Raw genomic sequence first — 14,301 nt, 5'->3', positions numbered from 1 at the left:
GGTAATGCGTTTAAATCGGCACCATTATTAGGTAGACCAGTGATGAGCCTTCAGCGCTGGCAATAGCATATGTGTTGACTGTTGAGCTCTGCCGATAGAGTCAAAGCACCAACTTGACTGTTGTGCTTTGACCTTACTCATATGCAACTTGTCATCTTCACACTCTTTTAAGTATATTAATGATATTACTTCCTATTCTAATTATAAGACCTCGTTTATAGTTTACAAATAAGATCTTATAAATAGAATCAGAAGTAATACAAGAAAACGAGAGAAATTTTAATTATTTCATTTTTTATTAAAATATTTATTTGATCAAATTCTAGTTTTGATCTATATAATTTCAAATAAGTAGATTTGATCCCTATATTTTTGTAATTTTTTGTTTGAATTTAACGAATAATCTCTACAAAGAGTTTAGGTTTTAAGTCCTAACAAACTCCTTATGAAATTATAGGAACTAAATAAAAATTTGATCAAACTATGAGGACTATTAATGATATTAATCTTTACAAGAATTTAACTGTTGTAGCTGATGTAAAGTGTTTATTAATTCTTGTTAAAATCATAAAATGTTCCATTTGGATGGACATTCCCATCAAAATATATAAATTTCTAACCACATTCTAAATAATTTATTTTTATATTTTAAGCCATCATTATATTTTAAAATTCATTACCACTTAAAACTTGACGACTTGTTAAAAGTTCCTGTTATATTTTCTTTAACGATTTCTTTATATTTATATGGAGTTTTTTTTTTGGTCCAAATATTTATATGGAGTTTAACTGAGGTTCATTACTCACAATAGATACATTATTGATTATTATTGTTTTTGCCAAGATGATTATTGATGCTGGAGGATGTAAATATTTTCGGATATTTATTGTTCTATAAATAGGACAGGATATAACCAACGGTGGTGGTTGGCGTAGTGGTAGCCTCACTTCGCCGCTTAATCAGAGGTCTCGAGTTTGAGCTCTGGAAATGCAGCCTGCTCCTTGGCCAGTACTTTACCTTTAAGTGGAGGTTCTCAGTGCGATCCGGATTAGTCTGGTTTGTAATTAGATTCACCTAAGGGGTGGTCCGTCCCTGCAGGGTTGACCAGGATATCAGGTGCCATTCGGAAAAAAAGAAGAAGAAAAGGACAGGATATAAATATTGCCAGCAGATCAGATCAGAATAATTATTAATCTATTTGCGCGCTGGCCACAACACATACGCTGATCTTCTTTCCCATCGAAATGTGTTCCTAAAGATTTCTCCAAAAACAAATAAGATAGGAGTAAAATTTAGCAGTCGGTGACGTTGAGAGATAGAGAGAGACATCTACACACACAAAATTAATTAATTTACCTTTATTAGGTGGGAAAGCGGGATATTAATTATTCCGACTTCATAAAAACAAATTTCTATCGTTATTTTTCAATTTTTTTTGCCGGAGTTATTTTTTTAATGAAAATGACAATGCCATTTGTGGCATGATAAATTTTAATTACGAGATGTATTGCATACTGATATAACTTAATTTATTTAATAATATATAACTTGAAATACTTAATTTTTCTAAACTAATTTTTATAACTTATAAATTAATATATAATATAATATTTTAAAAATATTATTTCTAGTTTATTAAAAATTAAGAAATTTTTTAATTATTAATAACTTTGGCAAAAAAAAATCTATGTAACTAGTCATTCCCGTCCTAAATATAAAAACTAATGTGTACTGTAAATTATGCTACAAACCAGATCTTATATTTATGACTAAGAATAGTATTTTTCTAGTTTTTAATGTAAGGCCTAATTGGTGAGTTGATCTTTATCGTAAATATGAGATCTATTTATCACATTTATTAATTTTTTTAAAATTATCTTTATTAATACTTTTTCAACCATAATTAAGTAGGACATGGAAGAAGGATATTAAAAAAGATGATTATGGTATTTTAGGAAAAATATGTCATATTTCTTATAATTAACTAACTTAGTTAACTTTCTTAATGTAATCAAATTAGTTAAATAGGTCTTATATTAAGGATCTGAGAAATATATTATGGGCCAATTTAAAATAATTTATAAATAATTTTTTAATTATGATTTTCTAAATATAAGATAAATATATAAAATTTTTTTATCTCAGTTTACGAAAAATAAAATGTGCTTATAAAAACTAGCAGTGTAAATCTGTGAGTATTAACTATTTAACTAATGACGGGAAACTACTCATTAAAAAATTACTCGTATAAAAAAATATGGATAAAATAAATCATTAGCGCTGCCACTCTGTTTCCCACTCTGACATCTTTCTTCGTTATAAGTTTGCGCTTCAGACTGAGCGAAAGGCAAGAGCGTTCTGAAAGCTCAAAGCTGTATTGAGGGCAAGATGAAGCTATCCTTCCTATCCATTGTGCCTTTCGTTTTATTTCTTCTATCTTCTTCGTTTTCATTGGTTTTGGCTGGCAATGTAACATACGATCATCGCTCTCTTATCATCAATGGCCAGCGAAAGCTCCTTATCTCTGCTGCCATTCACTATCCTCGAAGCGTTCCTGCGGTGAGGCAACTCCTACAGAAACTTCTAACTTGTTTGAACTTTACTTTTGATTTCTTCTCAAAGGGAGCGAAGAGGTCTTGTTTCTATTTTAGTCTGTACCAAACAATAAGCTGGAGTAAGCATTGTGGGGCTTTATCAATCTATCTACTAATTCTACTTTCCAGAAATGTTTCCTACCACCAAACTGACTCTTTATGCAATGGGGCTTTACTCTTTTGGATAAATTTTAATCTAATTTGTTTCCTCTCTTCCTGTAGTCTGCTCTGCATTTTCATTCAGATTGTTATTGCTTGGTGTCAGTTGAGCATTTTGTATTTTGATGCCTAGAAGTTAATATCTTTGAATCATGTGCTGTGTGGTAGATGTGGCCAGGGCTGGTTCAAACAGCGAAGGAGGGAGGCGTAGATGTAATCGAAACCTATGTTTTCTGGAATGGGCATGAGCTTTCTCCAGGAAATGTGAGTTGTAAAAAGTTATCTAGATGTAGTAATTTTAAGATACATACACCTAGAGCATACCAGAACGTGTTGTAAGATATGATTTTTTAAAGCTCAATTTCCACTGAAGGCTTGTTATCTGGCAGTATTACTTTGGTGGTCGATTCGATCTGGTGAAGTTTGTAAAGATAGTTCAGCGGGCTGGGATGTTCCTGATTCTTCGGATAGGTCCATTTGTTGCTGCAGAATGGAATTATGGGTATGAGTTATTATGCTTGCTGCAAGTTTTGGCTCAGGACACCAGCTAATTTGGGTTCAACACTTAACACTGGCTGTTGTTGTACATACAATGGAAAAATTAATTGATATTAAGGGCTGTTTCAAACTCAATTATGGCTTCAGAAGTCTAAAGCATTGCTGTATGTGACAGGGGGGTGCCAGTATGGTTGCATTATATTCCAGGCACTGTATTCCGGACTAACAGTACGCCATTTATGGTATGTAAGGGGGATTGTCGATTTTATCGTGTTAAGGTTCAAATATCTATTTCATGAATTTGATTGAAGTATAATAACTACCATCACTGACTTAGTTTGATTGTCCCTCGTATTCAGTATCACATGCAGAAATTTACGACGTATATTGTGGACCTTATGAAACAAGAGAAACTTTTTGCCTCACAAGGTGGTCCAATCATCTTAGCCCAGGCAAGTATAATCTCAAGGCTTTGATTTATTATCAGCGTGGCCACGAAGAATTCCAGTAGTTCTTTTTCTTCATTGTTCTTCTCTACGTAGTCGTCTGATGACCAGTGTAAAATTGCAGGTAGAAAATGAATATGGATACTATGAAAAGTTTTATGGAGAAGGAGGAAAGAAATATGCCATGTGGGCTGCTAAGATGGCTGTTTCTCAAAATACCGGTGTCCCTTGGATAATGTGCCAGCAATGGGATGCTCCAGACCCTGTGGTGAGGTTATATTTTTGCAGAATTGTTGTTACACTGGCAATTTTGAAAAGTTTTCTGGTTCAAGTTGCGTTAGTATGCCTTTAGATTCATTTCATCTTTAAATCAAGATTCTTAGCTTTTTTTTTTTGTTTTGTGTGTGAATACTACTATAAAAATTAGCTTCTCTCTCGTCCTTGCCTCTCCCTCCCTTCCCTGATATATTTATGCAGTAAGTGGCGTTTAGATAGACAACTACACATACGAACGAACGGGTCATAGTCTGACTATTGATGATTCCTCTGCAGATTGATACTTGTAACTCATTCTACTGTGACTCTTTTACACCTACTTCTCCAAAGAGGCCCAAAATTTGGACTGAGAATTGGCCAGGGTGGTATGTTGAAATTCATCTTATCTGCATCTTGCATATTATTCTTATTTGGAATCTGGAAGATCATTTTATTGTTCTGTATACCTGCACGTTTTGAAAATTTAGTCTTTTATTTAGAGCCCTATTTATAAGGGTAGTCCTCCCTCCTTCCTTTGTTTAACCAAATTTAAGCATTAAAAAGTGAGCAAAAGGCTAATTGTTGGTTTTGATTTAGTAAAGAAGGCAAAGGTACTGACAATTTCTTCTACTTATAGGTTTAAAACTTTTGGGGCCAGAGATCCTCACAGGCCTGCAGAAGATGTTGCCTTTGCTGTTGCCCGCTTCTTCCAGAAAGGTGGAAGTGTACAGAATTACTACATGGTACAGATGATGGCTCCCGTTTTTTTTTCTTTAAAGGAAAAATTCTTTTACCATTATGATTCTAGGCAATAGAAGACATTTCATTCATGAATCAGAAAAGTTTCATGATATACTTGGAACTTGGAATTTCCTTCAGTATTCTACTATTGCTTTAAGTTGACCTCTTTTTCTCATCTTTGTGGTTTAGTATCATGGGGGAACAAATTTTGGGCGAACAGCTGGTGGTCCGTTCATTACTACAAGTTATGACTATGATGCCCCAATAGACGAGTATGGTAAGCTGTCACTAGTCTTTCTGTCTCTCTCTCGTTGAGGGCAAAAACGTTCTTCTCTACGCTGAAATTTATAATAATGAGTGAATTCATCATTTAATCATAGGGTTACCTAGACTTCCAAAGTGGGGACACCTAAAGGAACTTCACAAAGCTATCAAGCTATGTGAAGGTTTATTGCTTACTGGAGAATCTAAAAACATTTCCCTTGGTCCTTTCCTGGAGGTAACTTTCATGCTTTCTAACCTTTGATTTTCTTGGCTACTAAAATAAAATATTGATTTGTTTAGCTGTGAACCATCGCACCCAAATCTTGTTTTATTGCAATTTGTTTTCAAGCATCTTATATGAATTTGAATTTATGCTTACTTTATCTTGGAGACTCTTCAGTTGCTGTCAAGGTTCTAGGATACTTCACACATGTAATGTCATGATTCAAATTTTTAGTTCAATCATGTCATTTCATGTGTTTGTTATTTTTTTACAAGCTCTGTTCATATTCCATGCTATCTAGTGTCTATTTGCATTTAAAGGTACCTTATGATCTGCTTGTTTGTTAGTTGGAAGACGTTGTTCTAACCATGCTGCATTTCAGGCAGATGTATATACTGATTCAGCAGGAGCGTGTGCTGCTTTTATTGCTAATATTGATGATAAAAATGATAAGAGAGTCGAATTTCGGAATGCATCATATCACCTACCAGCATGGTCAGTGAGCATTCTGCCCGATTGCAAGAATGTAGTCTTTAACACTGCAAAGGTAATTTATAGTTACCTTCAGAGTAATGTCCATATTCTAATATTTGAAGCCAAAATTATATTAGCCACTTAATTTTGCCTCTAAAAATTTTAGCTTTTGCTGTATGTGAATGTCAACCTCCTGTAACTGAGACGTCTGCAGCAGAGCCAATGCACGAACAGTTTTATTGTGGGAAATGTGTCACCCAGTTAAATTGATTGACAGAGGTCTCTTTGCACTCAATGTGTTAATTTAATTTTTTTTCCTTTAAAAAAATTTCCTGTAGTTACAACTAATGTGCTACTCTTAAAGTACTGATATAATTGTCAATAGAGTTACGAAAGCTATTGATCTTTTGTGGAATTCTTTTTCTAAACCCTTCACTCAGACATGTGATATGCAACAGGTTAACACCCATATACACATTGTTGAAATGGTTCCAGAGAAATTACAACAGTCACATGAAAGTGTAAAGACTTTAAAGTGGGACATATTTAAAGAGAATGCAGGGACATGGGGAAATGCAGACTTAGTGAAGCATGGCTTTGTTGATCACATTAATACCACTAAAGATGCCACAGACTATCTGTGGCATACAACAAGGTTTGTTTCAATAAAAAGTTGTCAAGAGTGTATGATCAATCGAAATGGACCTTTTACTGTTTCAGTATATTATTCTCTCCTCCTGTAGCATCTAGAAATAATAAACAGTGAAACACGTACGTCGTTTACTATTCTTGACATGAGAAGTAGAATCATTTGCATATTTTTTCTTTTGTTTGATTAGCAGCTATTAAGATGACTTAACATTATCTGCTGTAACAATAAAGCAGTATGTAGTTAAAATATTGTTTTATCATTATAGCTGAAGTGCTCGATTCTTATATATTCTATAATTCGATTTCAATGCATATCCAAGGACCTTGTTGGGTTGCCATGCCTCAAGTTTCGGGCATTTGCTACAGCCTATCAAGCCGCTTCCTAGTAGTTTTGCAAACTCCATAGATTATTATAAGCTCCACTACATTTGATGGAAGGGAAATGTATAAGAAATTCAAACATGCATAAAATATTGATGTGCAGTTAGAATATTGTTTTAAACTTTTTTTCCCCCTTCCTTTTTTCAATTTATGGCAGTGTATTTGTTGGTGAAAATGAAGAGTTCTTAAAGAAGGGAAGTAAACCAGTTCTTCTGATAGAATCCAAAGGTCATGCACTCCATGCTTTTGTGAATCAGGAATACCAAGGTTACCTACTCTAATATTCTGAATTTTTGATATCATGGATTTGTTTATTTATCAAACATCTGATATGCAAACCTGTAAACAAAATATAATGTGGTTCAGCAGCATATTTTCCTTCTCATCAGCAGTACAAGTGACTTCACGCTATTTCATTAAATTACAAGCATTTTCCATCTTTTGGACATCGGCTACAATCACGTTATGTCCTTTGATTCTCAGTTTATTGAATGAAACATTTGATTATGTATGATAACTCTTGAAACCGCTTAGTTGTAGCAACTCTCCTTCTGTTGTTCTCTTTAATCATCATGGATGAAACACTCAATGTTTATAGTTATGTTAGTTTCTCTGTGATTTACATGAATACAGATATTATTATTTCTTGGTGATACAGACATCTTAATATTCGATTACAAATGTTTTCTTGTTTTCTTTCAGTTTCTTAACTTCTTGTTTTATAGGTTCTGCAACTGGAAATGGTACCCATTCACCATACGCTTTTAATCATCCAATCTCCCTCAAGGCAGGGAAAAATGAAATTGCTTTATTGAGCATGACTGTTGGCCTCCCAGTGAGTGTGTTACTCTGTTTAGAACATTCAGCCTTATTGAATGGCTTGTCTAGAAGCGTGTTGTTGGTCCCCTTTAAATGCCTTGAAATCTCATTCCTCATTCCTTGTTACTTGCAGACAGCGGGCCCATTTTATGAATTTACAGGAGCAGGACTGACAAGTGTAAAGATTAAGGGATTGAACAATGGGACATTGGACTTGTCTTCTTATGCATGGACTTACAAGGTATATTTTTGTTTCTGCATATATTAAAATTTTACTCATCTAAGTTCTATTTGTTAGAGAAAATCATTGTTTTAGGCTGCTTCTATGACTTTAATAACACGGTGGGTGAAAGTAATATTACTATCCATGAAATTTTTACTAGCCTTCGATGTCTTCCATTTTCTGCTTTGTTGCAGATTGGGGTGTACGGAGAACACCTAAAGATATACCAGGGAGATAGTTCAAATAATGTAAACTGGACTTCTACTACAGAACCACCAAAAGGGCAGCCATTGACATGGTACAAGGTAATGACTTTTTTGACCTCACCTGTGTGAGAAATTATAAAGAATTCTTTCGTTTGGCTGCTGCAGTGTGGTGGAAAATCTTAAAAAGAAAGTTCTTGATCATGCAGGTAATTGTCGATGCTCCTCGAGGGAATGAACCTGTTGGACTGGATATGTTACATATGGGAAAAGGTCTAGCCTGGTTAAATGGAGAAGAAATTGGAAGATATTGGCCTAGGAAAAATTTACATCAAGAGTGTGTTCAAAAATGCGACTACAGAGGCAAATTCAATCCTGACAAATGTGATACCGGCTGTGGAGAACCCACCCAGAAATGGTAAAACTGTGAGCTAATGGTTTAATCGAAGCTGAGGAATTAGATATGTAGCAACCACTCTTCAATCTTTTTCCTGGACTTCTCTTACTTTAGAGATCTAGTAACTACAAGTGGCTGGAATAAAGCTTCTTGCCAAACTGCACAACACTAGTATGGCCTGGAAGAGTACCGTAATAAGACTTTCGCTTGTGTACAAGTTGGTCTAGGTCACAAAGCAGTTGAAATCCTTAACAGATTCTATAGTTGATCAAAAAGCGAAAATACTATTCATGAATAGTAGATATAAGAGGAAACGATTGAAAACTAACTAAATTTTATACGTTGTGGTCAGGTTTTTCTGGAAGCTTTGCTTTTTCCTCAGCAGCCATGAACAATTTATATGATAGCTAAAGTCTCGTAGATTTAGTTACTTGCGTGGTATTTTGACTATCCTAATCTTACAAGTGGCTTAGATTAGAAATCATCCGTCGCAAATTGCTAATATATTATGTGCTTATTGTAGCTTATACGGACTCAGTTATGATCTGTTTCTTCTTCTCATAAAATATTGTGTATTTTTTTTCCTATGTATCAGGTATCATGTTCCAAGATCTTGGTTCAAGCCGTCTGGAAATGTTCTTGTTATTTTTGAAGAGAAAGGTGGTGATCCAACAAGAATTAATTTCTTAAGACGAAAAGTTTCCGGTGCATGTGCCCTTGTGGCAGAGGATTATCCTTCCCTGGGGCTTGATCTTGACGGTGAAAATAAACTTGAGAATCACAAAAACACACCTTTTGCCCGTTTAGCATGCCCCAAAGATACTCGCATATCTGCTATCAAATTTGCTAGCTTTGGAACTCCTTTAGGAACATGTGGATCCTACAGCATAGGAGATTGCCATGATCCAAATTCTAGTATACTTGTTGAAAAGGTATCAATTTCTGGAATTTGTTCTTTACATTGTCCATTTGGTATGAAGGAAATGGAGAGGAGCAAAAATTCTAATGAGATCGATTTAAAAATTAAAAAAAATGAGGTTAAAAGCTTTTGATTAATTTTTACTACTATTTTATTTTACATCTTCTTTTTATTAAAATTTTAAAACCTTGCTTCTCTATTTTTTTTAAATTGAGCTTATTAAAATTTTTCCTTCCCTCTCTTCCCTCCTCCTCCATTTCTCTCATGCCAAACATAGCGTCAGTCATTTCTCTTCAAACATCTGATCAAATCTTCAGTTCCGAAGCTACTTGCACAATTAAGACATGTAAAGATTTTTATTGGTTTGAGGTTTAATATACAACTAGTTCTGTTAGGCATCATCTACTAAGATAACTTGATGTGTGCATTTATCAAATCAGTTGGTGAACTGATAATAATTTCTGCAGTGTTACATGATTTGAAGCTTTAACTCTGCTATCTGCCTAATGATTATTTATTGGGGTGTGAAGGGATGATATATTAACTTGTAATCATGCTTGCTTTGCTCTCTCTCTCTCTCTCTCTCTCTCTCTGTTTTTTTTTTCTTGTTTTAAAAGATTTAATTTATTTTTATATGTTTTATTGCTTTTGCAGGCATGCTTGAACAAAAAGGAGTGTGTCATAAAATTGAATGAAGAGAATTTCAAGAAAAACTTGTGTTCTGCCGGGTTAACTAGGAAACTGGCAGTGGAGGCAGTGTGTAGCTGATACTAGGGATTCTGAAGGGTTATTGCCTTACACCATTTATATTGAACCTTGGGAGATGCAAGCACAAGAGAGTTTTGCCCATATTGTCAGCAATTTAGGCTCTTCCTTTTTTTCCCTAATTAATGATAATAATAATTTTGGTTCGTGACTATCTCATCAGGATTAAATATATATTGGTGTTTTATTTTCTTAAAATAAAATAAAAATGTAAAAATATATCATAAAAGAAAGTTTTGTTTTATTGAGACTAAACTACGGTGAAATGAGTTGGCGTCGTAAATCTTTACATTGATTGTCAACTTTACCCCCAGTGAAAAAATAAATCAATTTTTGTGGACCCATCATATCAAGCCAGGGGTTTAGTTTCCTTTTGGGCCTTTGCGGGGTCTACTATATTTTTTCTCAAGAGGGTATAGATAGATATTAGCCTATCACGTTAATCGTAATTAGATTCCAATAAAACTTTTATAAAATAATTGAAGATAAAATTCAAATCATTATAAATTTAAGAGTCTCACTTTACGAAGTAGGCTTTTTTTTTAATCATAATTCTCACATTCAATGTACTTTTTACATAGCTTTTAAACTCAGTTTCATGATTAAAATAATTTTAAAAATGATGTTTATTCTTATCTATTTAACATTTAAATTCTATCGAAATACATGAAGAAATGTTAAAAAATTCATAACAAAGTTGTGCAAAACGAAAAGGAAAAAATTGTAAACAAAGATGGAAATGATAGGAGAAAAAAGTTATATCAAATGATTTACTCAAAAAAAAAAAAGTTATATCAAATGAAGAAGAATGACATTGTTTATATTTTACAACATGTGAATAGTGTGGCCCTTTGTACAACTTTTATCTTATATTGTTAATAATATTAATATTTAAAGATATAGCTAAGTCCCCCCCCCAAAAAAAGCTTCTTTTTCTAAAACAAAAATAAGCTAGGGCTCTAAATGCAATATTCTCTTAGTTACTTCATTATCATTGGGCTTTGGTCTAAAATGTATTTGATGGGTTCGTCCCAAAACATTTTAATCCAATATATTTTAACATTGAAACAACCAAACTGTGTGAGATAGCTAGTGGGCTTATTTGTTAATGTTACTGGCCCAAACCAACCCAATTCAGCGTTTGTACTTTTTTGTAGCCTATTAGTTTGAATTCATTGGGTCAACAGAAGTCAAATATCCATAAAATTTCTATTTGTGGCTTGAATATGAAAGGTTATTTGGAGTAGATTCTTTCAAGGCCAATATGGCCGAATAATTTCTTGATACATTGCTGGTGGTGTTCTTCTACTATGTAAAATCTCTTGGCCAGAAGAATCTGTCACTACCATCTCATTTAGTTCTCTCTATTTAGATTCCTTAGGCAAACTAGCTTGTGTTTTATTGTAGTAGTATATTCCTGATCTAAATTGTGTTCCCATAGCAATCCCTTACAATCAATAGTTAATACCAAGTCAAAGTCAACAAAGAAAATTTGAGGAGATCCATATATAAACAAGAAAACATTTTAGAACCAAAATGTGAGGAGAGTACTTAGCGATTGAGAGAGGTGGGATCATGGCAAGACCAAAAATAAGAGAGAAGATTGTTGTAGAAACTCACTTGCGGGTCAAAATGGACTTAGACAACGTCTCCATGATTAGTGGTTCTAGAGTGCACCTTGTCATAGTCCAGATTGGAAACATGACCTTAAGAGTATCCCACTTCAGTCTTAATGATACTAGGGAGTCACTGAAATTGGGGTTCTACTACCTAGAAGGCACCAGCCCTGAATTGAGCGAACTTGTGGGTCGGGTTGTTAGGGAAATTATGAATTTGGATCCAAAGTAGGGTTATGAGTGGTAGGAGTCACTGATTTCAAGTGACAGGGAAGAACTAGTAGTTTTGACGTTTCACAGCATTATCACCCAACTATTACTCTTATCTATTTGGTCCCATATAATAAAGTAAAATCATAAGCAAATCGTAGGTCAGTAGAGCTTATTTCGTATGTTAGAATTTGAAATACAAAACTTCTAACACTTCGGATCCTTGTTCTTTCATGCTTAAGGGTTCCAATAGATTATCATATTTTTGTTTAGCTTTCTTGGGGGTGAGTCTGTTTAGATTAGTTATGGATTTGTGAGACCTTTTCCTTGAGAATTTGTACTATCTTGGTATCAGAGTTTTATTTCTAAACTTAAGTTATAACTCTCTGTTCTTTACTTAGCTTCTTTTGGGTGATTATATTTTAAATTGGCTTTTTTTTATGGGTTTGCACTATCATGGTATCAAAGCTTCATTTCTAAACTTATATCATATCATTCTATTGTTTGTTTAGCTTTTCTGGAATGAGTATATTTTAAAGTGATTATAAGTTTGTGAGATCTTTTCCTTATGAATTCATACTATCTTGGTATCAGAGTTTCAATTCTAAACTTAAGTCATATCCTTTTGTTGCTTGTTTAGCTTTTTTGGGGTGAGTATATTTTAGATTGGTTGTTGGTTTGTGGGACCTTTTTTTTTATGGGTTTGCATTATCTTGGTATCAGAACTTCAATTCTAAACTCAGGTTATATCCTTATGTTGTTTGTTTTTAGATTGACTATAGGTTTATGGGATCTTTTCCTTGTGGGTTTGTACTATCTTGGTATTAGAGCTTCAGTTCTAAACTCAGGTCATATTTTTTTGTTATTTATTTATTTTTTTGGGATGATATATTTTAGATTGGTCGTAGGTTTGTGAGATTTTTTTCCTTGTGGATTCACACTATCTTGGTATCAAAGATTGAGTTTTAAACTCAGAACATATCCTTCTGTTATTTTTTTAGTTTTTTTTTGAGGTAAGTATATTTTAGATTGGTGGTAGGTTCGCAATATTTTTCTGTGTTTTGTGTTTTTTTGTGCCTGTTCATCTTCTTAATTTTTAAGCATCTCTAATTGTCTTGCTTGACCAGTTTTTTTTTTTGCATTTTCTAACATCTAGTATGTTATTTTTTATAGTTTAAGATCCCATTTTTCTGCTTGTTTTAAAATCATTTCAATCAGAAGTTTCTCATACTTGAAACAAACTTATGAGGTCAACACCGCCAAAGCTGCCACATAATTTTTTGATGCATTGTTGGTGGTATTCTTCTATTATAAAATATTTCTTTGCAAGAAGAATCTCTTTCATTACTTTCCCATTCACTTCTCTCTGTTTAGATTCTCTTGATTTCTTTGCTAACACGTGTTTCATTGTAGTAGTATATCCTCGATCTAAATTGTGTTTCCATAACAAGCCCTTACAATCACTAACAATAGTATAGAATTATAATTGATACAAAGTTAACAGGTTCAAAATGTCAAGTCAGTGGAAAAGATGAAATGAGATCCAGTTATTAAAAAAAAAGAAGAAGACATTTTAGAACCAAAGAACTCAATCAAATAAACGAGAGGAACACACAAAGAGGAGAGTACCTGATGATTGACAGGTATGAGATTATGACAAGACCAAAAGTAAGAGAGAAGATCAGCATTGGAACACACTTGTGGGTCAAACTGGACCTGAACGACCTCCACGTGGTTAGTGATTCTTGAATGCACCAACATGTAGTTCGGATTGGGAATATGACCTTGAGAGTATCCAACTTCGGTCTTAACGACACTAGCGAGTCGTTGAAAGTAGGGCTCTACTCCCCAGAAGGAACCAGCTCTGAATAATCTCTGTTTTTTGCTTAGCTTTCTTTAGGTGAGTATATTTTAAATTGATTTTTTTATGAGTTTGCACTTTATCGGTATCAGAGCTCTTCTTTGACAGTAATCTTTACAAATAAATATCACAACCTCTTTGCAAACAAGAACTAAAAAAAGGAAGTATTCAAGTCTGAGCTAATAATTAAAGAACTCGTATTGATTGGGATAGGAATATGATCATGATTCATGGCTGAAAACCTAACCAAACAAAGAGACTCAAATTATTTTCGTAAATTATTTTAGAAATTGGGAAATGCTATATTTACAATGCCAACCATATATTGAAAGGACACAGTGATTATTCATCTCCGGACCAGATTTTTTTTTAGGCTAGCATAGCCAAAGCTGCCAGTATTCCTCTGCTATGAAAAATCTCTTTTCCAGAAGAATCTCCGTTGCTAACTTCCTGTCTACTTCTCTCTCTTTAGATTCCTTTAATTTCTTTGGTAAATTAGCCTGTGTTTCATTATAGTAGTATATTCCTGATCTATATTGTGTTTCCACAGCAATCCCCTACAATCAATATCAATAGTATAGAATTATAATTGATACAAGGT

General features: G+C 33.7%; 1 protein-coding gene and 1 pseudogene across 1 annotated transcript; one reads left to right on the top strand and one right to left on the bottom strand.

Moving 5' to 3' along the window:
• Positions 1–2,354: 2,354 nt before the first annotated feature.
• On the top strand, positions 2,355–10,167 carry LOC114728074 (beta-galactosidase 10). The gene is made up of 19 exons (XM_028914899.1): positions 2,355–2,560; positions 2,923–3,018; positions 3,144–3,256; positions 3,428–3,494; positions 3,612–3,704; positions 3,823–3,966; positions 4,251–4,339; positions 4,591–4,696; positions 4,884–4,971; positions 5,075–5,193; positions 5,564–5,728; positions 6,114–6,310; positions 6,845–6,954; positions 7,413–7,522; positions 7,640–7,747; positions 7,924–8,034; positions 8,142–8,350; positions 8,925–9,261; positions 9,903–10,167. The coding sequence occupies exons 1-19, from the start codon at positions 2,390–2,392 to the stop codon at positions 10,014–10,016; spliced, it is 2,547 nt and encodes an 848-aa protein (XP_028770732.1). The 5' UTR covers positions 2,355–2,389; the 3' UTR covers positions 10,017–10,167.
• Positions 10,168–11,247: 1,080 nt separating this feature from the next.
• LOC114728355 (peptide methionine sulfoxide reductase-like) lies at positions 11,248–14,050 on the bottom strand (annotated as a pseudogene).
• Positions 14,051–14,301: the final 251 nt, after the last annotated feature.

The sequence above is a fragment of the Neltuma alba genome, unplaced genomic scaffold, assembly GCF_004799145.2.
Source record: "Neltuma alba isolate B1F8T4 unplaced genomic scaffold, ASM479914v2 tig00002446_pilon, whole genome shotgun sequence".
Classification (NCBI taxonomy): domain Eukaryota; kingdom Viridiplantae; phylum Streptophyta; class Magnoliopsida; order Fabales; family Fabaceae; genus Neltuma; species Neltuma alba.
This window is presented reverse-complemented; position numbering and strand designations above follow the sequence as displayed.